We start from the raw sequence: 19377 nt of genomic DNA on the forward strand, positions 1-19377 counted from the left end.
TGTAGTATGGCGTGTTTTCCCTTATGCCTCTCTTATCTGTCATTTGTTGGCCAGCAGTTCTCGCTTTGTTGGGAAAATATTTATTGTGATTGCATTTTTTGTGTATTTTGTCTCTTCTATCGGCCACTTATCAATGTTTAATGGAAAATGCTTGTAAATTGTTGTTGTTTTTAGTTGTTTTGTCTTTACTTCGTTTTAGTTTGCTATCGTGTGTGTTCCGTTTGCACTGTGTTTGTAATTAAGCTGAGTTAAACATTGAAGTTGCTCTTTTATTGGAGCTGCTGCTGCGGTGATTTATCATCCGGCTTTTGAAAATCGTTCTTTGCTTTCTTTGATTGTTACTGTTGTAAACTTTAAGAAACTAATTTTAAGTTAAAACACGCAGCTATAAATATAAAAAGCGAAAGTGTTTAACCAAAACACTCATACGCTCTGGTGCACTTACATAGTAATGGTCTCTAGGGTAAATAATTTTCCACAAAAAAATTTAATCGAGCATATAGAAGCGCGAAAAATGCGAATTTGCCAAATTTTTTCTGAGGAAACTTTTACATTTATTGATCCAAAAATGTTTGCATTTATTATGGCATCTTTTAACTGTATTTTAACACTTAGTATTAGTAAAAATATTTGTTTTCGAAAGGAACTACAGCTTCTCTCAAAAAAGACATTTTGCGGTGACCACCATTTCTCTTAACTGGATCCTTTGAAATTAAAAAGCCAAACCGATTTCGTTAAAGTAATGTTAAATCTAGTAAATCAGACTGAAGCAATAAGCAAATTTAAGTTTTTTGGCAAAAATGGCGGTTACTAAAAAAACCGATTTTTGACCAAACTTTTAGTCTTAAATTGTTTATAAAACAAATATTTATCGATAAGAGAAAATCTTCGTTTAATTACTAAAAAATATGCTTAAGAAGCTCGTGTTAAAATTTGAGACTAAGCGGCTTAACCTTTTCAACTTTCAAAACATGATTAAAAAAAAAAAACGCGTTTAAATTTTGATCTTGTACTTCCATGCACTCAATTTTTTTAAAATTTTCACTGCATGTAACACTTTTATTACAAAATAAATCTCTGCACAATAAATTTTATTACAATATTACTCATACGCCCCGGCATAAATTTTTCACTACACAATAATAAGTCGAGTTGAATATCAGGTAATGTTTGATCATTTGCGCGATAAAAACGAATCAATTTTCCACTGGCTGACTAGTACGGTGCTCAAAAAATGTTTTCACTTTTTTTTCAACTCTTACCCCCTCAAATGTTAGTGATTGGCAAGCAAAAAATCCTGCCCCAATCCAGGCGCTGTCTCTAACTCTAAGGGCTTTGCTACTTTTTTTTTTTGAAGTTCCCATACATTTAAGGGTCTATACCAGTCTGACGCATGAAAAATTAGGCGATTTTCGTGAAATTTTTTACGAGAAAGTACGAGATTGAATACTTCGAACTTCTTAGAACGTAACAAGGCTTTTTCAGCTATAGTTTAAGACTTTTTTTTTACAAAAATGTTGAAAAATAACGGAGTTGTGGACTGTCTTCGAAGGTGCAAAAAAAAGTGACCCAAATGCTGGCATGATTCCGTCCGAATGAGTAGTTGAAACAAAAAAATTTGAAAATTTTTTTTAAACTTAAAGATATTTCTTATACAATTACCTATGATCTTTGAAAAACATTAAAATTTAACAAAATTGTAATTTTTTAATGCTAAATTGAGAATTTTCAACCAATCAGAAAGATCGTAGGTCATTGTATAGTAAATATACTCAGCAACACTCAGTTTTAATTTGAAGTGAGTCGGTTAATTTCTCGTTAAGTTATGACGCCAGCAATTTTGAAATATGTCGTTTCGAGAAAAACGCGTTTAAAGTTTCGCTTATATATGCTTGCACCTCCGGCGGTCGCTCTCTAGAACGCTGTTATCAAAAAACTATTGAAGATACGACCTCTCGGATTTCACAAGATATTTATGGAAATATCAGCTATCGAAAAAGCAAATACATTTTTTTGTTGGAAGTAGCACACTGGTATAGCCCCTTAACATAGGTATTTTCGTTTTTTCATTAAAACTGAAATTTAACCAACTAATTTTCGTTTCTCAAAAATAACTATCACATTTTCAGAATGTTTACTTTTCAAGCTTTAAAAGTTTCTGCGACAAAGTTTGATTATCAAAATTAGACGATTAAACTTAGTGATTTGAAATATGGAATTTTTGCAATAAAAATAGAATAAGTTTCTAAGAATAATAATTTGGTGGAGGGAATTTTTAAAGTTTGAAAAGCCAACTTTATGAATATGAGATGGTTATTTTTGAAAAACGAAAATTAGTTGGTGAAATTTTAGTTTGAATGAAAAAACGAAAATTCCTATGTTAAATGTATGGGAACCTAAAAAACAAATAGCGACCCCTTAGAGTTAAGCTACAGCGCCCGGCTTGAGGGAGGATTTTTTGTTTGTCAATCAATAACATTTAAGGGGGTAAGGGTTGAAAAAAAAAATTAAAAAAAATTGTTTTGAAACACCCTACTGCTTAGCTAACATGAAAGTTGATATATTTAGATACAATTTGGTACTTGCTTTCCGATGCGGATTGAGATGTTGTTTGCCGTTGTTCTCATTATAATAGAGGACTGCACTGCTAAAGGTTTTTATTTTTCTTTTTTTTATGTTTTCCAGTTGAGCAGGTGCAAAATGCTTTTCGCATCATCAGTGTTGTCATCACCGCAACGGTATGTGCCTCGTGCAGGTTACCAAAAACCCCGCTCTAAGGAAATGTTGCCCACCCTGAGACCACATTTGCAGTATTTCAGGGTGGCGTTACATTTTTCTCATCATTGAGTGGCTTACATCCTCGCACCTGCGTCCAGGTCCCGCTTTTTACTGCGTAGCAAATTTGCTGCGAATTTCTGGATAATCCGTCGGTTTGTTTCACTCTCCAGCATGACGCTAATTAAATTGTTCACGTTTTTTTGGGCCATTTAGGTCTTTTACGCGGTGTGTATTCGTTGTCAATGCACCCATTCAAAGAAAGTGTGTGTGTGTCTTTTATCGCGTCGTTTTATGGGCATGACGGCTCTTTTACTTTTCACGTTCTGTGGAGATACTTTTTGAAGTTGCTTTCGTATGCCAGAAGGTCGATTGGAGTATTACCGCTTACAACTAATATTTCATCGCCTGACACTGCTCGGTAGGCTGATACAACTCTGAGAGCTGCGGTGCACTCTGGCGACTACTTTTCGCCGGTTTTCTAAGCACATCTGCCCAGATCTCAGCTCCATATAATATGACGCTAATTGTCTGTGACTTCAGGAGCTTTCTCTTTTCTTTGCTGGGAACTTGTATGTTGTCCATTAGTCTGAACAGTCAGGAGATACTCTTCGCTAACTTTACTGCAGCGTGCTGGACTTGTACCCAGAAGGTTAGTCTGGGGTTCAGTCTTACGCCTAGGTAGTTTACTGCGTTTTTTGTCCTAAAAATATTCCCAGTCATTTGCATAGTTAGACTCGCGGGGTATGTGCTTATTTGTTAGCAGTAGTAGCTGTGTTTTTTCCGTAGCGAGCTGGAGGTTGTGTGTAACATAACCTGCTTACTTCGTACTTCTTCTGTGTCTCATGCTGTAATTACTGCTGTAATGTCGTCCGCTTAATCAACTAAATACGATTCGTCTGGCATTTTGAGTTTTAGTATAACGTATTTGCTGATGTTCCACAAGTCCAGGCTAAAATGGGTCTTGGTGCTGCTCCTGACGTGAGCGCTATCTTTCGTGACCTTTCTGGTTTGGTCGCCGCAACACAGCTCTGAGGTAGTTGGAAATTTGAAAGCCTTTTTCGAGAGCATCGTTCATATCTAGCCATCAACGCTGTTGAAGGCGTTTCGGACATCTAAAGTGGCCAGCAACACTATTATTTTGTATTTATGCCAACTACGCTGTGCAGCTTCTACACTTTCAATGAAGCATTTTATAGCTCCTAGAGTTAATATGCCGGGTCTAAAGCCGTGTTTAAATAAATCATTGAGAGAAAACTTCATATCCCCATCATCTGTGGACTTAATACCAAATCTATATGTGTTTTAATGTCATTAGAAGCCGGAAACCTTTCAGAGCTATTATGATAAAGTTCTTGAAAAGGCTAGGATATGAAATAATTATACAATATAAATTAGTTTAAACTGAAAAATGTTGTCCACAAAGCCACATATTATAATATTTCAAGTACGCTTTTTTTGGCTTAACAACATGAATTATCTGCTTTCGTTGATTAAAAATGATCACCAACAAGTGAAACTTATACGACCAAAGAAAGTATTGCTAAAAAAATGGAAATGGGCAACAAAATAAGCAAGAAGAATCATTAATGTGCTGCAAAAGAGTTAAAAGTTCTCATTAAAATTGTAATTATTAAAAACCTAAACAGGTTATTCATACGCAGTGTCATCCTCAAGAGTTTTGTCAAAATCTTGAATTTATAATCAGAAGTAAACATTTATTTTAGCTAAAAAACTTAGCGAACTATAAAGTCACGTTTAGACAAACTTTTTTCATTCAACTCAAACTTTTACAAGCAACAACCGTCAATTTCATGCAGAGCCCAGCGCCACTACTAAAGCCGTGACCCCAACAAGCTAGCATGCTTTGCACATTTATGCTCGAAATTGTGTCTTATATGTATTATTTACAAATATTATATATATGTTATGTATATATCTTTATTTTAGTTTGAATATACTTATACATATATAATATATTGGTGACATATCTTGCAAAAAAATTGATTTTCACAAATTGCACAAATAAATCAGCGTAATCAGAAGGGAATTCAAATGATTTGACGCTAATACCGCGCCGCATAATAGTATACCAACAAATTAGAAAAGAAGATGTGAAGTAAATAAAGCGGAGCATAAGCAAGAAGGCGGGAATGCGAGATATACACATGCTTAGGGTAACGCCATGCGGGAATTCAGACAATTTATTGCGCGTAAATATGTATAATGGTGTGCTGGTGACGACCGCAAACACAGCAAGAAATCATCAAGAAATTATTAACAAAACTTTTTTAACCTTTTAGCACATTAATACTTTGAGAGTTTATGAGGACTATGATTTATTTGTGAGTAAAATTGTTGCTAAGTTATAGCGTAAGGGCAACTGGTTTTGCGTTGCCCTAGATTTTCGCATTAGTGTTGCTGCTTTTAGTTTTGGATACAATTAGAGAAAATTTTTATTAAACTAGGCCATATTATATAAATTTCAAACTAGTTCGTAATAAACTAGTACCGAAGTAGTGTCTTTCGTAACTAGTTACCGCCAAACTCTTATCGTTCAAAAGGCATTTTGAACTGATTAAAGGTAAGCACGAATTTCAATAGTTCAAGATGTAACTAACTAGTTCGTAATAAACTAATTCCGAAGTAGTATTTTTTGCGCCATTTTGTCACTAGTTACTTTCAAAATGTTGTCGTTTAAAAGACATTTTGAACAAGTTAAGAGTAGAGAGCACACCATTCTTTTGAATGATAACAATTTAATGATAACTTGTGACGAAATGGCTCAAAATACAGTGCATGATGCAACTACTAGCTGGTTTGATTTAAAAGTGATGTGGCACTAACCGCTAAGAAACTATTTTGTTACTACTTTTTATACAACAATATTTTACAGCAACATCTATTACCAATGCAGTCGCTTCGCTCTCAGCTTGCTGTACCTCTCCTTACTCATTGCTGGCACTAATGGTTATAATATCACATCAACGCAAAAACACGTACAACAGACGGAAGTGACATATTTATTTCACAAAGTAAATGCTGCTTATAGGTTATAATTTCAACGTCACAGACACAGCTAATGCTAAAGGACAGTCTGCAATGCTGAAAGCCGAAGAAAGGCCACACACTCGGCACACGGCGGCAGCAGTGGGGGATGACAATGTTGTTGGTTGACATATCAGTGACATGCTGACGATGACGAAAGAGCGTTGAAAATGAAAGCAAAGAAAATATTGACAGCGATTTGTTTACACCAGCGACTGTGGAGCGGTCAAAGTGGGTGAAATTTGCTAAAGAGCGATGAAAAAGTGAAAAAGCGGGAGAACAAAAGACAAAAATGAATATAAAAGAAAGAACTGAACACGATAAAACAGCGAAAATGTTGAAACAGTTATCGCGCTCTCGCGCTTCCACTATGCGCACTGGAAGTGAGCGCCAGCTCATGCAAAACTTATACCTGGGCCCACCTCCGTCGACCGGCAAGCCAGCCAGCCTGCGAGCAGCAAGCGTATGCACACAGTAAATTGAGAAAACGCAAAACGCACAACAACAAAAACAACGCAGTGTCAGTGAAATAATACAGTAACAAGCGAAGCTAAGTCGGGCAGTCAGTTGAAGTTGAGTAGTGAAACTGTGTAGAGCTTGGCGCGCGCGGTGTTGGTCTTTTTGAGAACAACTTGGCATAAAACAAAGAAAGCAACAAAAAAACAAATACGCGTGTGTTTAACGGTGTTTTGCAAGGAGAGAGAGTGTCCAAAGCCAAAACAATAACAACTCAAATGAAAATACGCAACGCATAGCGTGGGTCACGTGCCACAGCTTACCAAATATAGCAACAAAAACCGAAAGCACAGATTATTCGCGTCAATTAAAGCAGCAAATGTTGAACGAAAAGCAATATTAGCTACGCCTAGGTAAAAATTAAAGCTCAGCATACCCTTCAAGCACATTAAAATCGAAACGAAAGCCGTCAATTGCATGTCCGTTTGCGACGAAAATTCGACAATCGCGTGATGAAGGCGAAATTTTTTTGTATTTTTTTGGGTTTGTGTTTGTTTTTGCAATAGCGACTGGTGAGGAGTACACGCGAGCGCTGAAGCGTGACTGACTGCGTGAGTAGCAAAGTGTTTGGACTGGCGACTGACTCATTGACACGTGTCGTTTCGGGGCGTCGACTTCAATGAGGTGATAAAAGACAGAAGGTATTAAAGGTGGCAAATTCATTAGCAATATGACTTCAGAGTTCGAGAAAAAACTTAAATTTAAAAGTACCAATTATGGACTGGTAATTCTAGAATTTCATTGAAAAATAAAGCATACCTAAAGGCGCGTTTAACTTGATTTTTCTTTTTACCCGCTAAAATTTTAATAAAATTGCACAGCAGCTGAGATCTGGTCCAACATTATTTGCTGATTCGCTGCAAATGTTTGTAGCTTTACATGCCCAGATGTTCTCCAACATCGTTCTCTTTCCAATTCCAAAAAGACCTTTGTTGAGGTAGCAGGAAAGTGCTTTGACAGACTTTGGAAGGCGTGCTTGTGTAGCAAAAGTAAGAGAATAACGCTCGAATGTGAGAGACAAAGAGATAAAATATGAAGAAATTAAAAAAAATAAATAAATTAAATTAAATAGAACGAAATAGAATAAAATAAACTAAAATTAAATACAGTTAATTTATTAAATTAAGTAAAATAAAATGAAATAAAACATAAAGTTAAATTTAATTAAATCAAATTAAATTAAATTATATTAAATTGAGTTAAATTAAACTAAATTAAATTAAAATTAATTAAATTAAATTAAAAGTTAAATTAAAGAATTAAGTAAAATTAAATAAAATAAAAATAAAAGTTAAATCCAATTAAATTAAAATTAAAATTAAATTAAATTAAGTTAAATTAATTAAATTAAATTAAACTAAATTAAATTATATTAAATTAAAGTTAATTAAATTAAATTAAAATTAAATTAAATTAAATTAAAATTAATTAAATTAAATCAAATAAATAAAAGTTAAAATGAATCAAATAAAATTAAAAATTAGATTAAATTAAAGTAAATTAAAATAAATTAAAAATAAAAATAAAATAAAAAAATATAAAAATTCAATTAAATTAAAATAATAAAAAATTAAATAAAATTAAAAAATTAAATCAAATAAAAAAATAATTGCGAGCAAGTTGTCTTCAAGCAAATCTTCGAACTTAACTTCGAAAGCCCGCCCACCACCACACTTCGACATATGCACACATATCAAACATATATCATACATACTCACTCCCCATCCCCCTCCAAAGCCACCAACAGTCCTTTCGCCTCTGCCACTCGCTCTTCTATTTCGCTTTGTTGACACAAACATTTTGCATGCTCCAGGGATGCTGTTCGGCTGCGGCATTCGCCTCGGCGCTGCGTGCGAACGGCAAAGCTACCCAAATCAGCCATGTACGAGCCGAAACATTGAGCTAGTGCGACACATTCGTTGTGGTTGCTTGCACGTGGTCACATCAGCGACGCGCTTCAACGTAACCAAAGCATCAGTCGTATAAGTAAACTGCATATTTTAGCAAAAACAACAACTAAAGTGTATATATAAAAGCAACAACAAGTAGCTGTAGTAAACTAATGCCGCAGTCCCGCGCTTTTGCTTCGACTTAAACGCTGCAATAGTAAATCAGTAGCATACTTGTAGGAGTTCGTGCTTGTGTACGCGTTTTATTTTGTTGCAGCCGTCAATTTACGCTTCGCGCGAGCTTGTCACACTGCTTGGAAGTGATTTATGGCGATTTTGTTAGCTCAGTGCAAATGTGTGCGCCCTTAATGCAGCTAGAAAGTGCAAGTGGAATTCTTAGTCATTTGGCAGTTGTAATTGAAGCAAGTTTTTAATGCTGGAAGTTTGAATTTTTTAAATTATCGTGTTGCGTGTTTTTGATTTTTAAAAATTACATGTTTTCTGGATTTATTGATTCGTACTGAATAAGTTAAATATGTGCCTGCGAATGCTGTAAACAGCTGTGACATTTTTTTCAAATCTGATTCGATTAACCAAGCAATCAGAAAACAAATGTTTAACTTAAAACAAATTTTAATTCCACTTACTGATGCTTATTGAGAAAAATTCGAAATATTTATAACTGATGTCTATCTGATTTGAAAAAATACCCTTATGTTAATAGTTGCAGCTTACATAAGAACCTATCATACGGAGTTAGAAAAATTATGTGAAAATAGTTGATGTTTTTTATATAATCTGAATTACAATCGATACAATGAAGTTCTGAATGTAGCACCATCAAAATGGCCTCCATGGCTTCCTTTGCAGGAACGAATTCGATGAATCCAATTTTCGGCTGCTTTTTCCACTAACTCAAGCCATATGTCATAAATATCGCTTTCAATCTTGACTTCTAAAGCTTGAAGAGCGGCTGGTTTATTGCAAAAGGCCTATCACTTCAAATAACTCCACAAGAAGTACTATAATGGTCTTAAATCACAACTTGTCTTGAATGGTCTCTATTTAATATCACAATTTCTTGTATAAATCGAATCTCCAAACTTTTCTCGCAATAATTCGGTTATTGCATATGTAGTGTGGCAAGAAACACCCTTCTCGTTGGAACCAGATGTTGTCAAGATGAATTTCTTGCCATTCCTCTCATAGCAAGTTGGTTATCATTGATGTATACCCCTAACTCTTGACAGAAACGGTGTCACCAGCTCAATTTCGTAATAAGTACGGACCAATGATTCCATCAGACGCTAGACCTAACCAAACTGTTACTTTAGGTGCATGTATTGGTTGTTCATGAATATTTTGTGGATTTTCTCCGACAGTTTTGTTTATTTACCGCACCACTCAGATGAAAGTGAGCATAAGCGGTGAAGATGATTTTCTTATAAAAATCTTTATCATTTTAAGGTGCTCCAAGCAAAAGGAGCATATTCACGAACTTTACGATGGTCAAAAGGCTTCAGTTTTTGAGTGAGAACAATGTAATACAGATATAGATTAGACACTTGGCACTTGTGTTCAGCCTGCAATATTTTGTTGCCTCTTTTCTGAATGCTCACGTGCATACATTTAGCTTTGAGTGTTGCAGAACACATAATTATACTCTCGCAACAATTTTGCTAAGGAGAGTATTATAGTTTTGTTCACATAACGGTTGTTTGTAAGTCCTAAAACTAAAAGAGTCAGATATAGGGTTATATAGACCAAAGTGATCAGGGCGACGAGTAGAGTCGAAATCCGGATGTCTGTCTGTCCGTCCGACCGTCTGTCCGTCCGTCTGTCCGTCCGTCCGTCCGTGCAAGCTGTAACTTGAGTAAAAATTGAGATATCATGATGAAACTTGGTACACGTATTCCTTGGCTCCATAAGAAGATTAAGTTCGAAGATGGGCAAAATCGGCCCACTGCCACGCCCACAAAATGGCGGAAACCGAAAACTTATAAAGTGTCATAACTAAGCCATAAATAAAGATATTAAAGTGAAATTTGGCACAAAGGATCGCATTAGGGAGGGGCATATTTGGACGCAATTATTTTGGAAAAGTGGGCGTGGCCCCGCCCCTACTAAGTTTTTTATACATATCTCAGAAACTACTATAGCTATGTCAACCAAACTCTACAGAGTCGTTTTCTTCAGGCATTTCTATATACAGTTCAAAAATGGAAGAAATCGGATAATAACCACGCCCACCTCCCATACAAAGGTTATGTTGAAAATCACTAAAAGTGCGTTAACCGACTAACAAAAAGCGTCAGAAACACTAAATTTTACGGAAGAAATTGCAGAAGGAAGCTGCACCCAGGCTTTTTTTAAAAATTGAAAAAGGGCGTGGCCTCGCCCACTTATGGACCAAAAACTATATCTCAGGAACTCCTAGACCGATTTCAATGAAATTCGGTATATAATATTTTCTTAACACCCTGATGTTGTACGAAATATGGGTGAAATCGGTTCACAACCACGCCTTCTTCCAATACAACACTATTTTGAATTCCATCTGATGCCTTTTCTGTATAATACGAGTATATACATTAGGAACCAATGATGATAGCGGAATAAAACTTTACAAAAATACGGTATTTTAAAAATATATAAATGACGTATAATGAAATCTCGATTATCACTTTATCATGCGAGAGTATAAAATGTTCGGTGACACCCGAACTTAGCCCTTCCTTACTTGTTTTTATTTTAGACTTGTATTCGCTGAAAAACCTTTCTCAAAATCCGCTAGGTTGTGAGTTGAGCCTGAAACGCAGCAATACTTTCATTACTTCGAGCGATTATTTATCTTTTTGGCACTTGAACATTATGTAAAGAAATATTGCTTTGAAATTTTCAACAATTCGACGTATAGCACGCACCGGTGGACGATTATTACGACCATAAAATGGCAAAAGCGTACGAAAAGTTGCAATTGGAGAACATTTACTTTGCTTATAAAATTAAGTAATTTGTAAATGTTGTTCTTACGTATATCTTGTCATAATACGGAGTTAAGCAAACAGGTAACCAATAGTTGCTTCGCATAATACAGAGTACGTATAATACTCAAATTGCAACTTCTGAGGTGTACCGACTTAAGCAGCTGCTGTAAACAAACTAGTTGACGAACGCGCTCATATTTAGCATAGTAATTAAGGACAGTCCTACCAACGTAGCAAAATATATGTTTTTGGAATATCATATATCCAGGAAATTTAAATTACAGTTTCTTGGTACTTTTTTGACACAATATGCATGAAATTAATATGAATCAAGGTTTTATTTCCAAATACCGAAACTAGCATTATTCGAAATGACACATCTCACGAACCAATAATTCAACAGCTATAATGTTTTTACATTTCTTTGAAGACATATGGATTTATTTCCACTCTTGAAGTTCTTTTAGAACTTCTTTTTTTGCTTCTTGAGTACCTGTTATGAGACAGAAAATAATCCAAATTTTATATAAGATTTCGTAAAGAGTCTTCATTTTCGTGATATTCCAACATCATTGCTAACTACCGAATGCTGAATATCTTTTGGAACCTGTTTTAGTCAGACCGAATTAAAGAGTATGATTCTGAGAATTATGTTAGGCACACAGTCACCTACTGAATGCGTTAATTCGTAAACTAATAACTAAACTGTTACATAACTGTTATAAAAATAAACGAGTTTTAAATCTGAAGGAATTTTGTTATCGAACAATTCATTGAAGAAAGTTGTTTACTAATATCTTGAGAACAGGTCCTTGTTTTGCAAACGCTAGAAAAAGTATAAAAGCGACTTCGGATGAATAATACGTCCAAATCTCAGACAGTCACTAAGAAATTAATAGCTTTCAGGTCTTGGTCTATATTTGGTAACAACTTTTCTACCAACCTTCATTAATTTAGAAAGTGTGAATGATATTTCTATTAGCAAGAGCACATTCCATAAACAAAGCCTAGTCTAACTGAATGAAAAAGAAGGACTTTAAGAAGTATAAAGGCAGCAGCGCCATCTACCATGTCAAAATCAGAAAATTAATTTGAAAAAAGCTTAATATTATTTAAATATGTTCTAAAGCTTTTCCTTTATCAAATTAGCTAAGTTCAGGTTTAAAATCTTAACTAAGGGGTTACATAAGCTTGCGGGTTTCAAAAATTTAAATTTTTTTATTATATCTTATTAAATTCTACAACACATTTAGAATATTGTCTTATATCTTAAAGTTGATAACGTAATCGTTTTGGAGATACTGCCTTGAGGCTCTCTAGGCTAAGTGCGCCGTCTTTAAACACGTTTTTTTCTGTGAAACTGTGGTTGGTTGGCGAAATTTCTCGAGAACTACTCAACCGTTTTTCATGTAATTTTACACAGGTCTTTGAGATACAATTCTTAAAGACTTAAACCAAGAGGTATTTGGATCACAATTATTTGAAAAATCTGTCACGAAATTTTCTCTGAAATTTTAATTTTTTTTTTTTTTGACTGCCAAAAATTCAGTTTTTATTTATTTTTGCTGCGTCCAAGTTCCAAGTTAAGGTCGGCGTCGCTGTGGCCGAGCTTATAATATTTTTTTCAAAAAATTTCAGAATTTTTTTTCTGATGGTGTATAATTGTAACAATAAAAAATTCTAATAAAATATTTAATTTTTTAAATGAGAAAAAATTCTTGAAAAAAGGCTGGTTTTTACCCGAGAAAACCCATGCAACCCCTACAGGATATATTGCGAAGACATATTGAGACATTGCCTCTAAGAAAATAATGCGAAGTATTTACTATTTTACAATTTTTTACTACATTAGTGAATCGTGTTTAATATTTTCTAAAGTCACTAATCTTTATATCGAAGAAAACGAAAAATTATTTAAATTAAATAAGCACAGAAATAATGTAAAAATAAATTTTAATTAATTTCAAACATAATTGTTTGCTGCCAAAAATTCCGAGTGGTCCAGTGTATCCAAAGTATGCAGAATTAACTAAAAAAAATAACAAAAAAATAATAATAAACGAAAAGTATGAAGAAAAAAGTGAAAAAGCGCAAAATTGTGTGAGAAAAATTTTTTTAAAAATTAAGAAGAAGTAACAAGCCAGAAAATCCGCAACATTTTGTGTCAGGATTAGTGTTGTGGAAAAGCGCAGCTAACACATGCACACACACAGAGTTAAGAAATACGTGTTCAGTTTAACAAACAGCGAGCTGCAAAAGAAAGAACAACAACAATAAAACGTACGGAAAGTGCAAGTGAAAGCAGATATACAAATATATATGTGCGAAATTTATATAAATATATATTGTGTATAGAACATAAATATATGTATGTTATAAAAGTATATTGTGTGCGCTTGTGTGCTTAAATGAAATTGCGTAATAGCGTAATTCGCACATATGTACGCCCAATTGGGGTTAAGCTAATTGGGTAGGCAAGCACGTAACTGCCGACGAAAAGGCAGTCGGCGAAAAGCAAAGAGCACAACAAAAACATAACAAATGCAATAGCAAATAACAACAACAATAAGAAACAAGCAATAATACTTACGCTCAACATAAAAGCATAAAACGAAGAAAAGCTGACACAAATAGCCGAAAAGAACCACAACAACAATAACAACACGAAAAGAGCGAACAGTAGCAAGCATGCCATTCGGCCGCAAATCACCATTGGAGGCGCTCGCCTTGCCCGGCGTCATTTTGGCCTACAAATACAGTCAATTTCGGCAAAGACGCCGCGAGGCAGCCAGCCGACGTGTGACGGAACGTGAGTTGGCCGCGCTGCATCATAAAATCGTAAGTCGCCACATGCTAAACTAGCTATTAATGGGTGTGTGCGTGTGAAATTAGAGTGAAATACGCACACAAACATATACACACATTTAACTATATCTTATACATATATAATTTTATATTCAATATATTTATATATCAGCGCACGTACATACATATATATTACATATAAATATTAGGGTGATTCAAAAAACATTTTTTTTTTTCGTTTGGCACTCGGAAAACTAGGTTCCTAGACACCTCTAAGAAAGCCCATAAGTTTCATCATTCATAATAATTTTTTTTCATTGAGTTATAAAATTCATAAGAAACAAAAAATTTTCAGAAAAATAATCAAACTTCAACTGTTAATATCTTTTAAACGGTTGGGTTTACGAAAAAATCGTGGAGTTCTTTTTTGTAGAGCATAAAATTTCTTACAAAATCTAAGAAACAAGATCTTTTTACAAGTACTTGGAAGCGAGATATAAATTTTTCTGTCTGATAATAAGAAAAAATTGTAAATTGTATGTAGAAGGACCTTCTCGTTACAATTAAGAACTCATGCTTGAAGAGGCTTTCTTAGAGGTGTCTAGGAAACTATTTTTCCGAGTACCAAACGAAAAAAAAAAAAAACATTTTTTTGAATCACCTTAAAACATATACTACATATAACCAGATAGTTGCGGTTGCTACGAGTCCTTAGTATTCTTTACACATATATCGTTTGCCTAAACGTTCGTAGCCTACTTTGCGGCGCGCACACACTTTCTTGTCAGCAGGTAATTTCAGACATGGCATTTATGCCAGACACGTTGCGTAAACGGCGCATAAAATAACAATTGAAAAGTGTGTTAATTTTCGGGGTTTCTACTTGAGGCACTAAATATTAACTTGTTGTGTGCAAAAAGGTAGTGAATTGACAGCTCGTATTAACGTTTTTTTCCACAAAAATATTTATTTACAAGTTGTACGCAGAAAAAATTATGCATGAAATGAACTGAGCATTAATAATAGCAATTTGTACATTCTGTGTTGCTCATACGACATGGTGTACTATAAGAATACAGTGCAGTTGATACATAAATCTAACTACGTGTAGATAAATAAATGGATAAATAAATGAGGAATGCACCGCGGCCTAAGGTTTATTGTACCCTCTCCTAAGCAACAACGACCCTAACCACAGCATATAGGTATATTCCAATATTTCAATTCGCATGTGCTCTTGTGTTTAGGCTCCACATGACAGAACCGGCAATTTGCACAAGAAGCTAGGCCCACGTTACATAAGTGCTTCTTGAGCTTACAATGGTCAATGTAGAAAGCGAGAAGTAGCCTGAGTTTGTCCCTTGGGAGATTGATTGCATATTTAAAAATATTAAGGGGGTATTATGGTTTAGAAGCCCGAATTTTAGGTATTTTTTTTGACGCGATAAAAAAAATCAAAAATTATTTTGACGATCCATTTTTTTACATGCTTTTTACTGATATTCTAAGAATACAAAACATAAATAATATAAGAAAAAAAATTAAATTTTAAAAACCTGCAGGTCGGCCAAGTCGAGACTGATGAAACAATGGCTTGTCTTGGGTGTGCAGGATATAAGTCCTTTCCCTGACCTAAAATGAAAATTTAAGTCCGTGAAGAGTAAAAGTGTAGTTATCGCACTACGAAACGTTTTTGAAAAAAAAAATTTTACAAAATGGTGGAAGTTTGAAAAAAAAGGTTCGTATTTTCCCTGCTTTTTTGTGGTTCGGAATTTTTTAAAAATAAAAAAAAATTATTTCAAAAGCTCTTCGTAGTGCGATATTATAATGCATTAGAATGCTCTGTGTAAAATTTCATGTGAATCGGTTGAGTAGAACTTGAGATATCATGCACACCGTTTTTAGAAAAGTAGTTATGAGAAAAACGAGTTTAAAGTCTGAGAACTAGTCGCGCGCAGTCGGAGTCGGAGTCACAAAATGAGCTGTAACTCGGAAAATAATTTGAATTTCGAAAAATTCTCTCTTTTTTTGAAGGGCAATATATAATAATATATATGTAGAAAAAATCGATTTTTTCGAACTAAACCAGAATACCCCCTTAAGGTTGTAACCACCCTTTAGCAACTTGGCATAGCGCATGCCTTGGAGTTATTTCCAACAACACTCCCTGCCCACTCATTCATTCTTGCGAAGCAGCTCTAAGCGCAATGAAAAGTTCACGTCCTACCGTTCCATACACTTCTGCACTAGTAGCGTTTTGATCGTGTAGGCAGAGATCGCTTTAAGTGTCGCTTGATTGTCCTAAGTATGGTTATTCGTTTTTTGCGATGGTTGCGGGTTGATGGAGATTTATCTGTACACACCAACTTATAGCAAAATCCCCTGCGTTGCATATGCTCGGAAAACTTCTCAAAGGTATGGAGAGTTTGGAGCATGGTCCTGCGACTCTCGCATCAATTCTTTCCGACGTTTTCGAGCCGTCGATGTACCACTTGAGTTATGTTATTTTAAAATTACATCTTTCACATCATTTTGTACAAGTTTTTATACTCTTGCAACAAGCTGCTATAGAATATAATAGTTTTTTTTATTCAACGGTTGTACGTATCACCTAACAATGAGGGTTAAATATATATTATCAGGATGATGAGACAAATTGAAACCTGAGTGACTGTCTGTCTATCTGTCCGTCCGTGCAAGCTGTAACTTCAGTAAAAATTGAGGATGAAACCTGACACACATGGTAAAAAATTAAAGCGGAGTTCGTAGACGGAGATAATCGAATCACTGCCACACCCATTAACTGCTATTTAAATAACACGTATAAATTGACATAAGTAACCACTTCATCAGGCTATCGAACTGTAATTTTTTACAGAGGATTGCAGTGGCAAGGGGCACCTGGCGGCTTAAAGTTTTAAAAAAAGTGGGTGTGGCCCTACCCTCTAGTAAGTTCAATGTACATATCTCTCAAAGCCGAAATAATCAAATGCGCTCCGGATAAATCTTAGCGGTGTGTGAAAATGCATCCACATAAAACGGTACTGTTAAAAACTACTTAAAATAGGAAGAAAAAATAACTAAATTCGCCAGAGACATAAAATTTTTCAATCGATATTGTTTGAGAGAGCTTAATAGGAGCCGGGGTAAAAACTAAATTATGAGTGTGGTACCGCCCACTTTTAGGGTAAATTACATATCTCAAAGTAAGCCCGACAGTTCTCAATTTGGTAGCTGACATTCTTCTCAGCTTCGCATGTAACTGTGCGAAAATAGGCGAAATCGGACTGCAACGATGCCTGCTTTCCACATAACACAATTCTAAATTTCTTCTGATTCTTTATAGTGTACAAATCAATCAGCAATCAATGAAACACAATAAAATTTTGCAGAAGTAATGTATTTAGGGTGTGCTAAAACTGATTTCTTGGCACTAGTTGCGACCTAGAAAAACACCGTTGAGTAGTAAATTATATCTTCAAATAATTTACCAAATTGAATTTAGTTTCAATTAATTCAGCCTGAAAGAAATAAATAATATATTATTATAATTCATCACATTTATTTCGGACTAGTTATAAACTAACACGATTTGGTATAAAATTATTTTGAAATAAAAAACACAAAATATTAAAAACCAGCGAAAACTTTAACTGCGGTTGCATCGAAAACAGAATACCCTTCGCAGTTGAATTTTTTATAGCATAATAAAAAAAAAGTAATAATATGAAAAGATTAATTTTGATCGGTCACTACCATATACATATATTGCAGCTATGTATACATATACAGTAGTCTGATATAAGCAACCTCTTTGAAGATTGTACCGCTGCTTTTGACAATTTGCCAAATTTCGTGACTATATCTCGTCAATTACAAAATTTTTCCATACAAAGAGTAGATATTTATCGATCAGTTTGTACTGCAGCTTTATACTATAGTTATCTCATTCGAAAAATTTTCTTTGGATATTGTTTTGCTTCCTTAGTAGTCCGATGTCGCCGCTTCCAACAAATAAGCAGCTTCTTGAGGAATAGAGGACATGTCAAAAATTCAGACCGAAAAATTTAAAAAATTACTATTATTCTAAAATATTTTTTTAAAAATTGCAAATATTTTTAGTTTCGTTTTCCAATTTCGTTCGCACAAAAGTGTTTTTAAAATAATCATTTCATTTTAAGAAAGATTTACTTTTGACCCACATGGCACCTTATTAGCCCAACAGTTATTTCTACGCAAATTCCCATACTCTCTACGAATCTGAGACCCAAATATTACGGCAAAAAAAGCAAAACAAGAAACTCCATGATGTAACAAAATGCATAATAGACCCATTAAACTTATATAAGTAGCTATTGCGTACTTACATACACACAAATGTATAAACATGCATTCATTGTAGTGTAATGACCGAAACCTGCAGACTCAGCGACTAGTCAATACTTAACGACAGAGGCCATAAAATAACCAAACTAAACGAGTCGAATAATCGACGGGAGGACAGTGGGCCATTTGAGAAATGTTAGCAAATAAATATTTACATTAAAGTTGTGTTTTTAAATATTACAGATTGATTAGACTTATTTCCAGCGAAGTTTTTATAGGAGAAAAGTTTTAGAGAGAAAAAGTTCATTGTTTATCATATTTTAGAATGTCTTGGCATTCTATTTTGAAATTGAGAGGCGGCCAAAAATTAAATTTTATAGAAAATGCATAATTTGCTTTCTCAAAAAAACTTTCCTCTGCGCCAGTAAAGAAGAATACGGATTTTTGAATGAGAGCTGTACAAAAGTTCCATTATATATTGAATGAGAATTCTTTTGCATGACCTCCACGGGCACAATTGCAAAAGTCCAAACGCTGACCCCAATTTTCGGCAGTTTTCAAGCGTAAATCGGCCGTTTTTGGTGCAATTTCACGTTCGATATTCGTACGAGGTTCATCAATCGTCGCTGGCTTGTTGGCATAGACTATAGACTTGACGTAGACCTACACTAAATAGTGTAACGGCGTCAAATCGCACGTCCGAGGTGACTAATTGACTGAGCCATTTCGTCAGATAACACGTTCACCAAACTTGGTTTTCAATAAATCGATTGTAGCATTCGCTTTGTGGCTTGTGGCGCCGCTCTGTTGGAACCACATATTGTCCAAGTTCATATCAACCAATTTGAGACAAAAATATTCGGTCACCATTGAGCGGTAGCGATTCCCATTCACAGTAACGTGTCGGACTTGATCATCACGAAGGAAGTACGGCCCAATGACGCCCCCGGCCCATAAACCGCACCAAGCCGTCATTTTTTCGGGATGCAATGGTGACGCATGGAGTATTTGTGGATTGCTGCCTTACCAAT

General features: G+C 34.8%; 1 protein-coding gene across 5 annotated transcripts in view; it reads left to right on the top strand.

The window, feature by feature from the left end:
* Nucleotides 1-6414: 6414 nt before the first annotated feature.
* LOC120771379 (flocculation protein FLO11) overlaps nucleotides 6415-19377 on the top strand; it is a 153763-nt gene continuing 140800 nt past the window's right edge. For 3 of the 5 annotated variants that reach the window (XM_040099342.1, XM_040099346.1, XM_040099345.1), the window contains exon 1: nucleotides 13137-14053. In XM_040099342.1, coding sequence (XP_039955276.1) covers nucleotides 13904-14053 — 150 coding nt within the window. In that variant the 5' untranslated portion in view covers nucleotides 13137-13903. Of the gene's footprint in view, nucleotides 6693-8202; nucleotides 8326-13136; nucleotides 14054-19377 lie in introns of those variants that run through there. The other 2 variants (XM_040099343.1, XM_040099344.1) reach the window with 2 other exon arrangements.

The sequence above is a fragment of the Bactrocera tryoni genome, chromosome 3 (genome assembly GCF_016617805.1).
Source record: "Bactrocera tryoni isolate S06 chromosome 3, CSIRO_BtryS06_freeze2, whole genome shotgun sequence".
NCBI lineage: Eukaryota > Metazoa > Arthropoda > Insecta > Diptera > Tephritidae > Bactrocera > Bactrocera tryoni.